General features: G+C 40.3%; 1 protein-coding gene across 1 annotated transcript; it reads left to right on the plus strand.

The window, feature by feature from the left end:
* The first annotated feature begins 1,296 nt into the window (after positions 1–1,296).
* Positions 1,297–14,057, plus strand: perp (p53 apoptosis effector related to pmp22). Its single transcript, XM_071480184.1, has 3 exons — positions 1,297–1,723; positions 8,419–8,559; positions 11,284–14,057. Exons 1-3 carry the CDS (start codon positions 1,519–1,521, stop codon positions 11,493–11,495), a joined length of 558 nt encoding a protein of 185 aa, XP_071336285.1. The 5' UTR covers positions 1,297–1,518; the 3' UTR covers positions 11,496–14,057.
* Positions 14,058–20,841: the final 6,784 nt, after the last annotated feature.

Genomic DNA, 20,841 nt, shown 5'->3' on the forward strand with positions numbered 1-20,841 from the left:
CACCCGCAGTGTCAGCTACTCTCAATGCTTAATCCATCTTAAAAGTGAATTTCCATTGTGCTGCTTGAATCCTTTTGCACAGCTAATGTAGTATCTGCAAACATGACCCTCTGTCGCCTCACTGTGGACATCAGAGTATTAGCACCTGAGTTGATTCTGCCTGTGAATCAGTGACAGGCCCTGTTGCCTCAGACAGTTTTTTATTTGAGTTGTTGCATCAGAATCCCTTTTATTTGACTGTGGCTGCTATAGCCACAGATTATATCTAGATGTTATCGTCAGTATCAGCTTGTCTCTGCCATTGAGATTTCAAGACACTGCACAAAACACCAAAATCTACAACAGAGAACCTGAACCTGCATCACAACCGCAGTGAGTGACCTTGGCCTGTCGATACAAGCATGGGCACTTAACAACATTAAAGTAATTAAAAGTTATTCATGTTTTCTGGTCCTGTTTACGTGTCAAGATTTATTAACACAGGGGTAAAACAGTGCCAGTCTCTCATCTATACTGGAGCTCAAACTCTTATTCAAGTGTCACAGCAGCAGTCCACCAATGGATAGGTGCAGGTAAAATTTCAAATAAAACTATATGCTAATGACATTCTGAGCATCTACTATTTACAAATAAAATAAAAAGCACAAAATACTGTGTACATCAACAGAAACAGGAATAATAAAGACAAAAATAGCCTCAAAAAAGGGAATATCAACACAAAGGTTGCATTTGCAGGAATGAAAATGTGATGGGTGAAGCAGAATGTCAAGGATAAAACAATAAAGTCCAAATCATTTCAAATCAAACAAACTAAATCAGCATTTACACATAAATTAACAAAAAGGATGAGTTCACATTTCCAAGTTTCCCCATAAGCCACAATTTAACTTGGTGATTCTTTCAGTTCTCTTGCAACACGGAATCTGATGGAACAAGTTCTTATCTTTTGTTGGTGTTAAGCCTTTAGCACAAGTCAGGATCTCAGACTGATGAGGTCAAAAACTGGAGAAAAATGTCAACATGAGCGTTTCCTCCAGCGGCTGGACAGATGGGTGTCGTCTAGTGGCAGCTTTATGTACTGCACCGTGTCAGTGTCTCTCTCTCCACTCTCTCTCCTTTTCTCTCACCACACCTGTTGTGTCCCCTAACTTTAAGATTGATCATTTCTACCATGAAAACAACCCGTGGGGTGGGTGGGGGTGGGGGGGTCAGGACTAAAACAGATCTAAACAGGGTCCTCCGCAGTTACAGCCTGTTTCTTGCTGGGTGTAATATGACACAGTGCATTGGGGCTGGGCTTGACCTGACTCAGCTTTCACAGCCAGACAAGCCCAGCCCTTCAGGTCCCGGTTCAGGTTGCATTACACACCCGGGTGGGGCTGTTTTCATAGGAGCAACACCCACCGATCCTTTGCTCCTAGACATTAGGCAGCTATATAATCGGACGGAGTCCACTGCGCCGCGACTGCCCAGCTTCTCATCTCTCCGCTCCCCTCCACTGAGCTCCCATCGTCGGTCATGTTTCGCTGCGGGATCGCCTACCCCCGGTGCAGGTGGATCGTCCCCCTGCTGCTGCTCTTCGCCATTATTTTCGACATTATCGCCATCGCCGCCACCTCGGGATGGGTGGAGGACGAGGACGCCAAGTCCGACTACGCCAGCATGTGGGAGCGGTGCCGGGGCAGGAACGACGACTGGGAGTGCAAGTCGCTCATGGAGCACTGTAAGTGTCGGGCTGCACACACACACACACACACACACACACACACACAGGAGGTCGTTTAATTACAAACACTTGGGGAATGGTGTGAGTAGGAAAAACCAAACAAAACAACATACTCGATTAAATACAGCCAATAACACGAGCTGCTCCAGAGCAGATGTTAAATTCAACATTCACAGATTGTAACTCGAAGGACTCGACCCCTGACAACAACCAAAAAGTGCAGGCTGAAGGGAGGAGGAGGAGGAGGAGGAGGAGGAGGAAGGCCTACAGTGCTGTGCATGACTGAACTTTGGTCTTCACTGTTATTAACTGGTCTTTTATCTTGTCCAGCCTGGACAAATACAGTAGAGAAAAAAAAAGCCTCTTTTCCAAGTCAAGTGTGAATTTTCCATGATATTTATTGAACTTTCTGCCTCATTTTAAGCCAAGTTCATTTGAATAATCCAAAAGTGTTGCGGTAGGCTTCAAGGCCCATATGCCAATGTTTCCAACAAGGAAATGCTTAGAAAAATAAAAAAAAAAGTAAATAACAAGAAGCAATTGAGCAGAGGTCCCTCCTCTTATGAGTGCTACAAGAAAATGAGGAAAATGAAAATGAAAGCTAAAAAAAAATCAGCAGAAACTTGTAACATATGTTAAGAAATACTCAGAACAGACGTTTAATATACCAGAAATGGGCTCATTCTATTTTTTTTTTTTACCTCTAATTTGTCCTCAAAATTATGTAATAAGAAAGAAACTGATCCGGTTTAAAAAGTCTAAAAGCCCTTCTTCATAAATCCACTACCGCCGGGAAATGTGCCACATTTTGTCCTTTATCAGATTTGAATGTATCGTGATTTAATACGAGCTGCAGGCCACTGTCATATTAGACTGATGCAGTAATACACTGGATAAAATCTGATGAAACAGACAGTGGCGGTGCATTCCCAGCCATTAAAGCAGTATTCATATTCTTGAAATAATCATATTGCTGTGTTCCTCCTTTTTAAAACGTGTGTTAAAACCACCAACAAATAAAACCTCCTGAGATCTGTGGATCCTTCTACAGGAGCCATTAGAGGAACAGTAATATTTTAAATAATCTGTGATCCACACTCCACGCAAACAGGATGAGGAGCAGATTGTCAGGCGGCTGGACCCCCGTCAGACATGGTAACACAGATAAGGCTATTTATAGACAAACTGTTAATAAGTTTTTCCTTCAGCAGAAAGTCCAGGCAACAATGAAGTGAGACGTGCTGAACAATAACTGCGAGCAGAGCAGACTTCTGTTCTCACTCTCTCTCCCTCTCAGGTCGTATTTATGTTGCTCCACGCCCAAAGTCCCCAACAAAGACGGTGCAGTTCCTCTTATCAGCTTCTGTGGAAGTGACTTAGTTAATGGCATGTAGCTTCGTATTGTCATCTGACCAGTGTTTTTGACCAGTGTGCACGCTCTTTCTCTGCACAACACATACACTTGTGTCTTCAGAGGCCATGTAAAAGGTTAATGGTATGAATGCTTCTGGAGAGTCCTTCATCAGAGCTCTAATGACCCATTGTTTCAAGTCATTACTGCATAACTTGAAACCCGACTCAAGGCTGTCTGAAGTGAGCCTCTGTTAACCCCTGTCACGTATCAAAATGATCTAATACAGTGCTGTGTTGGACTGCAATGTTTAGTCAATTAATTGATCAAAATAAAATTATATTTGCAAATGTTTTTGATAATTGGTTCATTGTTCAAGTTGCCTTTCAAGCAAAAACGGCAAATATTTGGTGGCTCTAGCTTCTCGGATACATTATGGTAAATTAAAGTTTTGAGAACGTTGGACTTTCAAGACAACAGAGACGTTTAATGACGTCACCTTGTGCTCTAAGACATGGTCATGGGCATTTTTCACATTTTATTGGCCAAAGGATTAAACAAGAAAATAATTGTCACATCAGTCGATAATGAAAATAAATCTTAGTTGCTCCTTTAGTCCAGTGTTCAGTGATTCTGTAACATAAGAGAACAGCAGAACACGTCTCCAGTTTTTCTGTTTCATATCATTATGAATTAAATATCATTGAGTGGATTGTTGTTGTTTGGACTCTGAGAAACTTGATTTTTTTTTTTTTTTTGACATCGTGAAGGCCGTACTATGAATCAGTTAATTGAGAAAATAATTGGCAGATAAAATTATAATGAAAATAGTCATCGGCTACAGCGCTAATTTAGATAAAGCTTCTGCTGTAGAGAGTCCTAACAGAGACGATTATCAATCAGATCAACTCTCATACTACACTCATAATGTAAACTGTCATGGCGGTGGTGCCCATAGATCCACTCTGTAAGACCTGAAAACACAAGTTGTGTTTGCAAGTAACTTTCGAGTGTTTTCTGGTCTCATTTGAAGTTTCACATCAAATAGTTTTGTTCTTTGTCTGGGCTGTGCACTGCTGCTGTTTTAGCTGAGTCTCCTTTAGTCTCAGCAGGACAAAAGACGACCACTGCTGCCAGGAGTCCACTGGCTGGAGGCTTGATACATTTTCGCCCTGAACTTCCTGTGAACGTTCTTGTATCACGGCTATGGCCTTAATACTTGTGGGGAAATGTTGGTGAGCTGAATACTTGGGAAACAAACACGACCGGCACAGATGATGTGTGCGGATGTAGGATGTGGTGAATGCTGGCATCGCCCCAAACGGACTCCCTGTCATATTGTTCAGGGAGTCTGTATTCAAAGAAAGTGCAGCTTGGATGTGGACAACAGGAATTAACATGTTTTCATGTATCTCTGGGAAAGTGTTTGGAAAGTAATTAATTACTGGGTTCATATGAATCATTGCCCTAGGGTAGGGCGATAGGACACTATGTGCCATGTGACAGTAAGAAATTTTGCCTTCCCAGTTACAGAAATGTAGTTTTTCCTTTAATGCTCCTGTGAGTTTGGTCAGTTTGACGTCTTCATGGCAACATTTGATTTTTAATGCAATCTCTGCATCACTGTGATAAAATAAATACCTTAATATAATTTGGTGGATTAGCCAAACAGCTGTCCCAGTCTCTGTATTTTATCCATACACAACTTCTTAATTGAGTTTTGTGAAAATTTACTTTTCCAACATCAAAATCGCAATAATAAATTACCCGGGCTGCAATGAACCCTTATTTTCATCATCAATCTACCAACCATTCTCCTCCAGAAACTATAAGAGTAATGAAAAATACCCAGCGTAATTCCCCAGAGCTCAAAGTGGAATCAAATTCAAATTCCTTATTTTATTTGACAGTCAGTTCAAAATCCAAAAATCCTGAGCATTTGAGAGACTGAGAAGAACCAGAGAGAGACTGAAACGATTGATCGAGTATCAAAATAGTTGTTTAATATTCCGTCCATTGACTGATCGAGTGGTTGTCAGCTCTTAATATGAGATTTTCTCCATCACCCGCTCCAACTTGTATAAACAAAGTCATCGGTCTGTCATGACCATCTCTGTGACTGAATTCGTCAGCTGAGTTGAAACTGTGAAGGGTTTTCATTTTTCACCAAGCAAAAAAAAAAATCACTTACTAAAGTTTGAATTGAAACAGTGCTGCTGTGTTTCCAGCTCCCAGAGCTGCAGGCTGGGCAGGTGTCCCATTAAAATCTATTCAAGGAAAGCACAGGGTGTTGACTTGATCCCTGCTGCCTGTGTAAAAAAGCCTTTTTCTAAGAGGTTTGATGAATATTATCCTTGACTGTAAGACCAGAGCTGAAGGTTTTTTTCTTTTTTTTTTAAAAAAAAAAAAACCTCCTTAGTTGTAGAACAAACCCATTTGTCAGTGCCAAGGCTTTATGCAATATGTGTGGGAGAATCAGTGTGTGTCTGTGTAGCATTCCTGTAGAGCTAAAGTTAAGACCGTGTTCTTGTGACTGAGTAAAAGTTCAGTGGTGTATCTCTTTAGATTTGATCAGAAGAGGAAGGCAGATGTTGAACAGCTGGATGGCATTAAGTAAGAGTGATGGGGATGGGCAGCTCCAGTGTTCACCTATGACACACAGGCACACACCCAGACAATTCCACAGTGTGTATGCACTGTGTTAAGTACAGAACATTTCTAGACTGAAAACGGAAACAAACACGCAGGCATGAGGACACAATATAACAACGCTAAGCTGTAGCACACACAGAACCAACTCAACTCACTGTTGCTAATGGTTTACTAAAAAAAAAAAAAAAACATTTGAAGAAAATATACAACTTCAGGAAATGTCGCACAAAGTGGAGCCCATTCCTTCCTGTGTTTTGCCCATCAACATGAATATATCCACTGCTATGTTACCTCAAACAGCGGAGTGAAGACACATCTTTATGACATTAAAATGTTTTTAAATTCACCACAGTGCAGATGATGAATTATAACTGGGTTGCAGAACCACAGTTGGAATGCTAAACTGATTATATTCAGCATTTTGTTTTTATTCTCATGTTTCTTTTGGAAGAACAGCAACTGTGTGCTTGAAACAGAAATAATCTGACTGAATCTTCACTGAGAGTTTCATGGTACTAATAGTGTAGCAAGCTAATATCTGCCATTATATGATGCATGTCTTTGAATATAACCGTCACGTAGGCGATCACGGTTCGTGGGAAAGTGGGAGTCTTCCACGATGGCTGCTATCAGTCACATGCTATTTTGCTGGACAATCTAATCTGGGAGAGAGATGGTTAAAACAAACTGTGGTGGAGGCTGTAGTTTGTCAAATTAAATAGTTTTTTGTCAGAGGGTGTGTGTCTAAAACTACTACTCTAAAGCCATGATATTACAGTCATTTGTAATTTCATGTTATTCCTTATTCATAGACTCATATGTGAAATCATAATCATATTTCAGTTGGTTTTATTTCACCAGCATGAATATAAAAGCTGTGTGGTATATCATTGTTTTGGTGTGTTTACAAATTTGTTCCCCTTTAAAGTGTTACTTTAAAGCTATCAGAGTAAGTTTTATCACGTTGAAGCTCAGGATGGGTCTGATTTCGTGAAACTGGTCCTGATATGACAGTGTAAAAGAGTTCACTGTGGATTGTCGAATAACAGTGTGTTGTTCAACATTATTATGAGTAAAAGAGAAGCTTGAACCAGTTGAACTAGTCTGATGTGTGTGTCTGTATGTGCATGATGAGAGAAAGGCCTCAGGCTGAGGCAGGTAGGCCATTACACGTACACACACATACGTACACACAAGTGTGAACAATCCAGGGTGTTGGCCGATCCAGTAACAGTGAACTGGGTGTAACAGTGTGTTGAAAATTCACACAGTTGGTTTGGCTGAAATCATACGTAGAAAAATGTTAGGAGTATTTGCATAAGTGTGTGTGTTAGATTAATCATTGTTTTGTATGTTGAAATTCGACCTCCATGTTTGTGAAGATTAAGAAGATTTTTACTTTAACGCTAAACCTGTTCAGAGCACAATCAGCACTTTGAAAAACGTGTTTTAAGATGACTGAGATGTTTCCTAGCAAAGATTATTATACATGGTAAAATCTGCTCTATGTACAGTGGCAACTTCATGGGATGGTTTGCACAAAGAGTGCAGCACTTAAAATCTGTCAAGCATTTCATATGCTTTTCATCCCAAAGATCTACAAACGCTCTTGGTGGGAGTTGCTTGCCTTAGACTGCATCGGTGCTGCAAGGCACTATATAATTACAGAGGCCATGTCCACGGAGCGTCAGGGAGGGACGAGGGAGGCGAATGTGTTGTGAAGGGTGTGGCAGGTGTGTGCTGCAAGTCGACAGCTCTTCTCCCTCTCTCTCCCATTTTGCTTGAACCTCTCGACACTTGTGGAATGTGCGGTCACGTGTCCATGCTGTAAGAGGTGAGAGAGAGAGAGAGAGAGTGAGGGAGAGCTGCAACAATGACTAATGATCACGCAGACACATCACACAATAGATGACTGACTTATTCCCAGAAACAAAGCTAAAATTCTCCCTAAAATTAACAGCAACCTGCGTACTATTCAGACAGAAACAACTATGTCATAATTACATCATACATAAAATATAATGTAATAGCAGTGGTAATACGCTAAAGTCCTCTTATTTTCCTTTAAAGATACTTGATGCTTCCATTCTGTTCATTTCTTGCATCTTTTTTAAAGAGAATATTAACTGTAAATAAAAATATCACGTCAGAGTAAAATCTGCAGGTATTTCTTATGGACTGAAACTGGAAACTTGGCCCAATGTTGACAAAGCACTCAAGGCCCCGATTGCTCCTGCTGTAAAGCTCACTGAACTCTACCCAAATTAACCTGTCAATAATTTCATCAACTCATAATCTCTCATCTGGACTCTGGTGTCAGGAGAACAATGTCCGCAGAGACTTTTTTTTTTTTTAAGAAAATCAGCCTGAAACTATAAAAGTGGAAATTACGTTCTTGCTTCTACTCAGGCAAATCACTGATCTTTTACAGGAGCAGTGTCACCAAAGAATAAAAACCTATGTTGTGTCTTCTGAATGTTTCAGGATAGACATGACAAAACTATAACTTTAAGATTGACCACTATGTGTAACTGAGTTTTTTTTCACGGGGTTTGAAACGTTTATAGAGGCCTAAAGGTCGTCAACAGAACCATGTGATTCCTAAAAGTAAATTAAAACACATTACAAATGGCTCATGTGTTTTACTAGCATCTAACTAATTTGTTTGTTTGTTTGTGTCGGACTCCAGCTTGGGCCCAGGCAGTGGCTGCTCTGATGATCATCGGCCTCATCATCCTCATCATTGCCTTCATCATCTCCTGTGTGGCTCTGTGCTGCACGCTCAACATATCTCTTTTGCCCCTCGTTGGTGGACTGTTGATTATTGTTGGTAAGACACACACACACACACACACACACACATATACATATATATATATATATATATATATATATATATATATATTTAAAGCAAATGAAGTGTGGCATCCAGAATCACCCAGCTTCAGCTGTACTAAAGTAAGAGAGAGCTGAACTGTAAGTGACAATGAACATGCCTCAGGTTTAACCAGTACAGTACATGAGATTCTCATCTCAGAGAACATGTTGAGGCTTGCATGTGATTGCTTAAAGGTTTGCCACTTAACTGCAATGGAGATATGACCGCCTCTGAGTCGCTGTGGACAGTTTTCATTGGGACTACTCTCGACTGAAGAAATAGTCCTGTCACAGCTGTGGATTACACTTAGTGGTTGGCACATTATTTCTATGACATACATATCATTGCTGAAATATTCAGATATGGTTTTTAAATGCGCTAAGCCACACACTAAATTGGTTTTACCTCAATTGTGTTGTGGTGGTGGCGGCAGATGCCTCACAACCTTGGCATGTAAAACCGAAACTATGTGCATGATACCACTAGTGGTAGACACAGCTGGGTATCATTTGAAAATTGTAGTTGTGAAAAATTCAGGGATGGATCTTCGGTGGGAGTAAGGGTGAACATGATGATGTGTGCAAGTGTGACATAAAACAGCGGAGGCGTAAGAGGGAAAGGAAATGGAAAAAGCAGAAAGTGAGTCTGACATTTTCGATGGGAGGAGGGAAGGGTGAGGTTTTGGTGTGGCGTTACCATGGCTTAGTCTCGCTTAATCTGTTTATCTGACTGAGTCACCCCACACTTACACAAACACACATAATGATACAGCTTTTCCCTGCCATACTGACAGGTGAAAGAGGCAGTCATAATTCACAGGTACTGTGGTGTCTGTTTTGAATGTGCCAGAGGGAGTTTTGTTCAGTGTGAAATTACCTCATGTTGCTGTAGCTACAGACAAATGTAGCACTTGGCTCCTAGAAGTGATTCATGTATCAGTCATTAGATTATAACTACACTTCCATTTTCCCTATGTGGACCATACAAATCAAACTCACATCATTGTATCACAGTTGATATATAAATCATATAAAACATATGATTTTTACAGTGAATGAAATATTCAAACCCAGGCCTCAAGACTGTTTTCTTTTTCTCCACTATTCCATCAAATTGAAATATTCTACATATCTTGCAAATCTTTTAATGCGCATTCCCACACTTAAGCAAGATATAAAAGGTATCTTTGAAAAGTTTCTCCACTACAAGTCAAGATAAAGTTATTTGGGGTTGGATAAACTTTGGCTGCAGAGCTAAATTTTCTGAAGATGGGGTTAACTGGTTTGACAGCTACATGAAGTATAATGGTATTCTTCAGCTTTTCAGGTATTTAAAGTCATGTGGTGACTCTTAACAAAACAAGTGATGGTTAAAAAATGTATGTACAATTATTCAGCAGGTGAGTTGCAGTGTTGTGTGTAGAAGTGTGGTTTTGATAGTAAAATATAAATTATTATTCAGTACGTCAGTACATGAACGCTACAGAATATTTGCAGATATCTCTGTTGGGCAGCGTTTTAGTCTCCGCAAGTTGTTTTTTTTTTTGTTTTTTGTTTTTTTACAGTTTGAAAGCTTAGAACTGCAGCAATTATTCAGTTAATCTATTGATTGACTAGTGGATCAGCAGAAAACAGCAGATAATCAAATGATCATTTTAGTCAGGGTGTTACTGATGAAATCAAACCTGCTCTCTGTAACTCACAGAAGAGTTTCCGACCTGCTTTTGCATGAGAAGGCCTAAAGGGCTGAGCTAAATCCTTTTTCAATGACTGTGACAGAAAAGTGCATCATAGGACAAATCAGTGTCACACCTTTCTCTGGAACAACTGAGTCCTGAATGTCAGGCATCAGTGCTGATGCTGTTACTAACAGATCTGATACCGACTGTTGATGTGTTGATGCAACTCTTGCACACTCATGTGAAGGTATTTCCACACCCTGCTGTTAGCGTCAGTGTTGTCTGTTTGTCCAACCAGCTCCATGACAGACTAGGACAGTTTTCTGTTTCCAACTGTCCACATTGCAGTTTTGTTGTAATTTTGAGGATTTAAATACCCTGAAAACCAGTTTTCTTAAAGGTGCTATATGTACGTTTTTTCCTGCCGAGAGCAGGTGGTGATGGTGGTGATAGTGGTTGTTTGCCAAGAGCTTCAGCCATTGTTGTGTTAGACTAGAGGTTAAAATATACCCTCTGGGCAGCTCTACTTCCTCATCCTCTCATGCTGAACTGAGGGCAGACTGGACGCTACAGTGACACTATCACAAAGTCGTACTCTAAGAGGGCACAGGCCAGGGCTACCTTTAATCAGCTGCTTAATGTGAGCGATGGGTTTCTACATGATGACATTTTCTGTCCAAGTAAGGACGGCTATTTTATGTGAGAGATTTCTGTGTGTGCTCTTCTCTCTGGTTTCAAGTGGCACAGTTGGAAACAGGTGATACTGTCACATACTTGGTAACATACTGAGTTTTGTGTGATAAATAAAATAATGACTAAAGTTTAACATTCTGCTGTACTTTTTTTGTCAGTTATATCATATTAAATTTGAAAGTTTTGAGGCTTGGAAACTTTTTGCACATGGATGGATGCTGCAGCTTATTGAACAAAAAGAAAAAATGTACTTTGTACTTTCAACCTCCATTTCCTAACCTTTTTTCATCTGTCTCTCCCTGCAGTGATTCTCCAGATCATCGCTCTGATCATCTACCCCGTCAAGTTCAACGAGCAGATCTTCGAAGGTAACTATTACTACACCTGGGCCTACGGCTTCGGCTGGGGCGCCACCATCCTCTGCATCGGCTGCGCCATTCTCTTCTGCTGCCTGCCAAACTATGAGGATGAGCTGACCGGCCTGGCCAAGACCAAATACATCTACTCCAGTGCTTAAAGACAAAACCAACTGCAGCCATTTCCAGTTTTCACTCTCAGCATGATCTGTGCTGGCCAATAGACATTTTTACACTGTACCATTTCACCGAAGATCCACGATGGCTCAGCTCAGTTAAATTTGGTTCAGCGGGGGAAAACCCCTCCTCTACCATCTGGAGAAACGAGGGGTGATTCCTACAGGGAGTGGACTGTGGAGTGGATGTTACATCTGCTTTAAAGTAGTGCTTTGGGTTATTTGACGTCGGGTTGTGTGAGGTAGACATGCATAGTCAGCGTGTTACCTGCAGTAGATTCAATCAGCGCGCCGCCAGTTCAGAGTAGCAGCCGGGAGCACGGGCACAGAAGCAGAGCGATGTGCTGCCGTGGACGGGGGCAGCAGAAAAAACGTGTTTCAGACACTTTTAGAAGACGCCCACCGAAACAATCCAACGTACACTCGTTCGCTTCGTTCAGAATATTTTCAGCACTTTATCTTCCTGTCAAACAACAGCTCTTTCTGAGTCACTCAGCTGACCCGTGGCTGTGGCCTAACACAGTGAGCGCCGTCGCTGTGCTTGTGCGTAGCAATATGGTGGTTCAGCTGTTAAGACATTTTTCTTAACAGCTGAACCACCATATTGCTACGCACAAGCACAGCGACGGGAAAGTGCTGTTTTGACGGGAAGACAAAGCGCTGAATATTTTCTAAATGAAGCGTACATTTAAATGGACATTGGATTGTTTCGGTGGGCGTCTTTTAAAAGTGTCTAAAACGCGTTTTTTTTTCTGCTGCCCCCCCCCCCCCTGCACAGCAGCACTTCGCTCTGCTAGTGTGCCGTGTTCGCTGCCGCCTCTCCTCACTGGCAGCACACTGCTCTGAATCTACTGCAGGTAACACACTGGCTATACATGACTACCTCACACTACCCCACGTCAAAAATAACCCAAACTATCCCTTTAATGTATAGTCCTATAAATCATAAATATCCTAAATAATTTCTGCCATGGTATTTTTTTGTTTTTCACATTCTGCATTTTAGTAAAACATATTCCTCATTTTATCTGTACTGTTTTTACCTGTAATTCTCAATGCAAGATCACCCAAGTGCACTTAACCTAAGAGATGTGTAAAGAATAGTCTTCTTTATCTTGGTAAAAGAGCAATCCAGACTAAAATGTTTGCACAGGATGCAAAAGGAATCATTAATCGTCATCTGGTTTTGTCTTGTGTGTTAAAATGAGCTTTTCTCAGTTCTTCACTGTATCTTTTATTCTGTATGTTGCTGTGCATAAGGTAAAATGGAAGCAAAGGTTTGGATTTAGAAGCTGAATGTAATCTATACAAATGGAGATGTATATGTAGTTTAACAGTCATGTTTGCACCTTTTTTTTCTGATAATTCTCATCTGCTGTTTCCAATAATTTTATATTCTTATAGACTTATTACCAAAGGGGTATAACTGTGGGAGTTTGCTGTGTTGTCTTTGTATCTGTTTTGAACACTACTAAAAATATACTTCATGAGTAGGCACAGCGGTGTAATGGCTCATATGATACCAAGGAAGAAGAGGTGTTTGAATTTTTCTGACTTAGCTGCAGTTGATGCTTCTGTGTCACTCTAAACTGGAAGCAAATCTAGATTAATTTCCATCATCTCACTCAGAAACTTCCCTGAGTACTGAATTTTATATATATATATATATATATATATATATATATATATATATATATATATATATATATATTTTTTTTTCTTCAAGAGATCAGTTATTTGTCAAGAAATATCAAGAAATCTGGATCAGTCTTCTGTACACAGCAGTCCAAAGTCATGCGTGCTGCCTTGTTTAATAATGATGTCAAATGTCAAAGATTTGGTTTAAAGGGAACAATATAAACTCAGAAGCTCACTCTGTGTTTCTATGTGTTTGTCTTGTTGCCTCAAAGTAGAGGCATTCAGAGAGAGGACTAAAATATTTTTCATTTCAATTCCTTGAAAAATTTTTCTTTGAATCACAGACAGATGACCAATCATGGATTTTCTGAAAGCATCTCTAAGTTTTGATGATGATGCTGTAGCCATTTGCTGGTTTGATGAGACACTTCTGACATACTGTGTGTAAAACTTGTGCCTTAGATTCTTCAGATTCTTCAAATCCTTGAGTGTTTTTTTTTGTTTTTTTTATCAGAATGGTCAGCCTGATTTTACTGACTCTTAATTGTCAACAGTCAAAGTCCACAACCGATTTTATGTTTTTATTATCTGGCTCAGAGTCTTCAGTCATCAGTTTTAACTGAGGACAGATTCAGGCAGGTTTACACATGAAGAAACTCTGCCTGTCTCTCAAAGGTGAGGTGAAAGATGTGTTATCTACAGGCATGAATCTATTTGCAGCACCAGCTTTAAAAAAAAAAAAAATCATTATTAGTCACTGTGTGGGTATATACTGTTCTGTAGAGAATGTCTTATTTACTTTCATCCTCTTCTGGAAATCACCCAGCTATTTTTCTGCTGTAGTATGAATTGATTATTTTTGGTAGTCTGTGTATTTTTATTCAATAAAGAGTTTCTTTTTTGAAGAGGTTACATTTTTTTGACTTTTTTTTTTTTTTTTTTGCATGCAGGGACTTTGTTCATGTTTATAGGGGTAAAGAGTGACGGAGGAACAGGAGGGAGGAGGAAGAGAAAGATGAAGAGGAGAAAAGGGAAAAAGGTCATTTGAGTTTTTGGTTTGTGCTTGCAAACAATGTCAGTGAATAGAATAGAAACCATAGAATCCAGTTGCAGCCTGCATGTACAGTCCAGACTATAGGTATAGTCACACATTCTTCAGACTCTGTGCACATCTAATTTGAAATAAAATAATGGACATTGTTTTAAAGTGCCAACTCTCAGCTTTAATTGAAGTAGGTTTACATCAGTATAAAAAGAACTTGTCATTTCAACTTTGATTCATGCACAAAAGAGTACACATGTGGCTCAGTTGCCTTTTAGATTGAGGTGGATTTGTCCATCAATAGTGAAGAGGCGACCGTGCAAGTGAAGAAGATAATAATGAGGCTAAAAATAAAATGCATAAATCTGTCAGACAGATGTGAGAGTGGTTGGTTTGCCAAAATTAGAAGTTGGGTACAGTCTAAAACAGCAGTTGCTCACAGGAAAAGCAGAAAATGGCAAAGGACCTGGTAGACACAAGGAGCATGAGTCTTGTGGAAAACCCCTTTATGGCTGCACAGCAAGCCAAGAACGCTCGCCACAGACGTAGGCAGACACATGTTTCTTTGTCAAAGATCAAGAGAAAACTTCACGGCTATAACCTCAGAGGATTCACCACAAGATGCAAACCCCTGGTAAACCTCAGAAACAGGAAGGTTGCAGTCTGAAGTTTGTTCTGGGACACAGTTCAATGAAGCGATAAAACAAAATCAACCTCGATTACAGTGATGGAAAGGGGAGAGTGAGGAGAAACAAAAGGAGCAGTTCATGACCTGAAGCCACCACCTCGTCTGTCACACATGGTGGTGGCTGTGTTAAGACCTGTGCATGCAACAGGATGAATGCAGAGGAATACAGCAGCATCCTGTGTTCTCAGATTCAGCCGAATGCACCGCATCTTTTTAATCATTCAGCAGTGACTATGATCCTACACATACCATCAAAACAAACACAGAGCTTTTCATGGAGAAGAGGTGGAATGTCCTCGACTGACCGAGTCAGTCACCTGATCTCAGTCTGACTGAGCTGCAGGGAACTTGCTGGAGACCAGACTAAAGGTAGAAGAACCCCACAACCAGCAACAGCTTGAGGTGGCTGCAGTGAGACCTGGGAAAGCATTACCAGGAAGATACACTTGTCATCTGACTTCATATGTATCTGTCTAATTATTTTCAGCGTCTGGGCATTATGTGTTAAAGGGCTATATCGTCCACACAGTACTTTCTACACTAATGTCAACCTACTTCACGCTGAGCACTTTAATATAGAATGCCTTATTTTATTTTAACTGAACCTGCTGAGGCCTCAGAGCCTGGGTAATAAAAAACATGCGTCTTTCCTGGACTGCACTGCAAACAATGCTCATATCTCAGTGTTCACCCTCACGCTCATGGGGATTGTCACCACACACAGGAGGAGCGTAGATGGTAATAACACATATCAACAGATGTGAGTCATGAATTATGACTCACACACACCCAGAGAGCCACACCCTGGGATGGGCCTGAGTATTAGACTTTGCTCAGCATGTCCTGGCAGCTCTGGTTTCTCTGTGAGAGGGGTGGAGAGAGAAAAGTGTGCAAGAGATACGTAGAGGAAGGGAGAGAGAGAAAATGACACAAGGGTGAGAAATACAGTGACTGGGAGAGGAGGACAGACAGGACAGTAAGGAGAAGTAAATGAGGGATAGCAGAGAGAGAGAGAGGGAAAATGGTTTGAAAAAGGGAAGGAAAAATGATCCGTTTTTACCGCTATGCTAAACTTTCCTTGTTTTACCTGTTATACAAGTTGTTGCATCCTGTCTCATTTTACTTTACACAAAATTACAGGGCAGAAAACTGCTGCTCTATCGTTCTCTATGTGGATCCACATGTTCAATCATGTCGCACATGCAGCAACTATGAAACACAGGTGCAGAGTGGGAGCGGCGAGGGGTACACTGTGCTTTTATCAACAATCAGATGGTTTTCATTATCGTTTTATCTGCTCAGTATTTTCTAGATTCATTATTTTGTCTATAACATATAAGAAAATAGTGAATGCCTCTTACAATTTCTTAAAAACGAAGGTGACTGCTTTATCCAACCAACCAACCCACACTCATATGTGACAAAGAAAAGCATCAAATCCTCACTTTTGAGAAGTTGGATCCAGCAAATGTTTGACATTTTTTTGCTTAAAAAACTGTCAATCAACTAATCGATTAATCTTTGCAGCTCTAGTTAATCACATGCAACTTAACAGCAGCCGACGTAGGACGGAAACCAGCAGCCAGTGGACACCGGGATACAAGTATATCCGCAGGAAAGCATTTCAACAGCAGATGGCACCTTCATTTAATTGCTCAGGAGCCAAGCCACTCATGCTGAAAATCAGCTGCAGCAGCAACAGCAGCAGCAACAGCAGCATCAGAGTCTTAGCTTGGGGAAATAAAGCAGCTATCTTCAGCAAACTTAAGTACAGAACACGCACCTCAATCTTATACTAAAGTGCGGTATTTGAGTAAATGTGCTTTGTTTCTCTCCACCACTGGTGATCCTCAGTCTGATGCTTTACCAGGCCAGAGTTTGCTTTTTATCTGTGCCTCCACGTGAATGCCACTAGAGGTCAGGCTTGCTCAGCAAATTAACTTCTACAGCTCCTTCATCCTCCACCTGTATCCAACCCACGCTGCTTCCTCTCTCCAGGTTAAATTGACCTTTCAGATGTGTCTGTTGAGTAGTGGCAATCAGAAAAAAAGATATATGACAATTAAACAATGTGAAGTGAATGTCAGGCCTACACAAGGCTGTGTCAAGTGATTGTCAGTGGGAGTTGGTTTCGATCCACCTCCGAGGTGCTTTCCACTGAGAAGAAGAGCTAGAAGAACATTGAGATGTTCCCCCTCACAGTTCTCCCCAGGGTTCTCCCCACTGTTCTGCCACCTCATACCAGGACAGGGCCCCGAGGCTTTTGGGGCTCTGATGGAACGATCTGGGTTCAGAAGTCACTCTGAGGGACTGGCCACACTGTCAGAACACAAGAGACATATGACTCTGGAGGACGTACATAGGTGCGTACTGTGAGGCTTATACATTAATGTAAAGTACCTGGGTTACTCGTAGACAGCCATGTAATTGGCCAACATGTTTGTTATCCTTATAAAGCTCAATTCCAGTTGTAATAGAGGAGGGGAATGTGTCAAGATGAGATATTGTATATATACATTTTTTATTCTTATTTATTTACAATAGCAGTCAATATTTTGGACACACATTCTAAGTGTTTTGACTGGTACTGTACACAGCATCAAGTCACATCAGAAGTTACCTTTTCATATATACAGCAGGTCTAGGCCATGAGGTAGACTGCAACAACTTTTGTAGAGCTTAGACATGTTATTGCTTATTTTTGCTTTGCACAGTAAAGAGAGAATAACAGGAAACACTGGGAGAAGATAGAAGATGACATGTGACAGGTCCATGCTGGATTCAAGCACATACATAAGTGGCATTTACACAACCCGCGTCACAAGGTTGGTTTTTTTTTTGAGCAAACCACATCTGTATGTGCTGTACAGAGAAGTGCTAAAACATAGCTGGCACTTTTTTTTTTTTTTCTTACATTGTGAAGGTTATGATCAGTCAAAGTCCCAGTGAGTCAGACTCAACTCATGTTTTAGCATGTTTCCGAACATCTTGCTTGTGACCTCTGCTTCCTCTACCAGAGAATAAAACAGCCTCTTTGCAGACTCTCTAATATGAGCTGTTTCATTAGCCAGCCATGGCAGGAATGCATATTGAGAAGATTTGATTTTTATTATTATAGTGTTGACGTTTTTGATTTAAGACAGGACCATATCATCGAAAGCACATTTGATGATATGGTCCAAAACTCATATGTGACAAAGAAAATTTCTAATTATGGGAATCAAAGTGTGCATTCACTGCTTATGTTCGACTTTTAATTCTTAACAGCACAGCAGCAAATTATGAAAGTTGTGATATATGTAAATAGCAATGTGCTTTCAAATTAGAAATGGTGGAGGAAGTATTCAGACTCAAGTAAAAACAGCAGAACCATTCTGAGCTAACTTCAACTGTCTTGTATGCTCATGAAAAGTTTTATCTTCTCTATTTTTAATAATAATGCCTCATATTTGAAGAGCGTATATGTTTTCTGTGTGATATACTAATTTGTAAAGAAACTACTGCTGTCAAATAAATGTAGTGGAGTGAAAAGTACAATATTTCCCTCTCAATATTAGTATTACTGTAACTACAGTACTTGAGTAAAATAAATGTACTTGGCTATATTCCACCACTGCAGAATAATCCTGTTGATTAAAAAAATATAAGAATATGCATTTGTGCTACAGTAACGAGTCTAACAAACTAGACATGGCGGCTTGTCAAAGGACGTTTGGCTGTGTGACAGGAAAAAATGTAACATTCAAATTTGAGCAGAAAGTTTTTAAGTAAGTACCAGAATTAAATCTTTTCATCTTTACAGACTAACCTGGATCTTTCCAGAATATATGAGGAAATTCCCAATGCCAAAGAGTCACAATAATATATCACTTGCTGTAATATGGCAGTCGGGTCTGATATGGGGCCTTTAATTAGAAATAAGTTCACCTTCGTTGATATTTTGGGGGAGTTCTTGAGAGAGTCTTTCACACTCAGAAACAATCCAGAGGTGATTATGATTTTTTTCTTGAACTCTTCTCAGTACGCGTTGGATCTGATCATCCCATGTACAGTAATGTCGTGAGAGATTTGGACAGCAAGGAACTTATAAAATTGCTCATATTGAACCACCTGCTGATTAGGAACAACAAAGTGGTCCATTGTACTATTCAGGGGTTTTCCATGTGTTGATGACTGTGGCGTTTTGCTCTCACCGCTTCCACATCCAGCTAGTATTGATCACCCTAACCTGTGAGTCAGCCAGCATGTGATCCTGAAAGGAACCTGTAAAATGTTCGGACAGTTAAGTCATCAGCATTATTTCTAATAGCCTCATCAGAGCATTTTTTTAAAGTGTTGGAAGAATGTATCAAACACTGATTAAGGGGGCATTTATGAACTCAGAAAGGTGACACTGAACGTGAACAATTTGACGTTCAGTGTCTGGTGAATTCCAGCTTCAGAGCAAGAGCATGGTGCCCGTTTTAGCCGTTAAAAAGTGAGGCTGATTCTGTGAACTCATTCCTCAAGAATCCATGCTGTCAGGTGATTATCAGAGTTTCTGTTCCCCACATGAGTAGGTAGGAAAGTAACTGTGGTTTCCAGTGTTTTGGGCACAACACGGAACAAGGAGTCTTCCCACAGGGAAGGGAAAGGAAAATAGAAAGCAGGGAGTGAATCAGCGCAGGGGTTTGTCTGCTTTAGTTGGATAACAACAGGTAGATAAGACAAAATGTTCTTTTTTTTCTCACAGTGAAAACACAACACAGTTTTGACTCTGATTGACCTCACAGCTAAGACAACTTTCAGGTTTTGTATATCAAACATCTGGAAGACTGGTAAACCTGGTAAAGTTACTTTAAACTACTACTACCAGATTTTTTCCAATCATAAAATATGATATTATGGAAGTTAGATAAATCAATTAATTGATTCATATATTAGTCAGCTGAGGGAACAAAATGACAAAAACTGTGATAGTGAACAATGTAAGTCCTTCATCAAGCAAAATACCAAATACTCACTGTTTCCAGATTCTCATAGGGGAAGATTTCCTCCTTTTCTCTGTTTCACATCACTGTAAACTGAATAACTTTGGGATTTTTGGCTGTTTGTCAGACAAATCAAACAATTTGAAGACATCAGCTTAGGCACTGGGAACTTGTTGTGGGCATTTTTAACTTTTGTGGAATTTAACAAATGATGACTTGGAAAATAATCAGGTTAATGAGTGCTGTAAATAACAAAAAATTGTTGCCATATTCTGCCTAGATTTTTAAATGTGTTGCTACGGGGACAAACATGGACCACGAGAACCTATATACAATGCCACAATCTCTCTCTCTCTCTCTCTCACACACACACACACTTCTATATCCATGCCAATAAAGGCAACTAGTATTTGTTTGTTCATGCCAATGAAATGCATCATGCCTTTCAGTCTCACCCGTCATGCTCACATATGCAACACCAGCAAGCTGAATGTGACAGTTGGAACAAAACCAGAGTTGTGACAGCTCTTCTGCTGTAGCTTCTATATTGGTTCACCGCAGAAAACAGTTGGTGTACTTTGCCACACACCAGTGGCTCAGGCACTGATAATACATCTTGTTAACCACCATAACTCACAGGTGTACAAAGGTACTTGTGATTTTACACATGTCGAGTGAAGTGTTTTAACTTCTCTGACAGCCGCAGACAGGCTGGATGTCAAGTGACGGATGCTGTGTATTTTTGCTTGATATGTATGAGGGAAGATGATGAGGGAAGATGGTGTTTAGTACAAAACTAAATTATGAAAAACAACTACCTTGCAGAGTCTAATCTGAAGCAGCATTTGACCAAAAGTCAAAGGTTTCTGTATGTGTAGTTACATTCAGGTTTATTGTCATTAGCTGTGGATGCGTGCAGGTTTAATGGTTTCCCTGAGGAGAGGATTTAGTGTGATTCAGGAGAGATGTGTTTCGTGATTTATTAATCATTAT

The sequence above is a fragment of the Trachinotus anak genome, unplaced genomic scaffold (genome assembly GCF_046630095.1).
Source record: "Trachinotus anak isolate AG129_WGS33_773 ecotype Australia unplaced genomic scaffold, CSIRO_AGI_Tana_v1 ptg000007l, whole genome shotgun sequence".
Taxonomy (NCBI): Eukaryota; Metazoa; Chordata; class Actinopteri; order Carangiformes; family Carangidae; genus Trachinotus; species Trachinotus anak.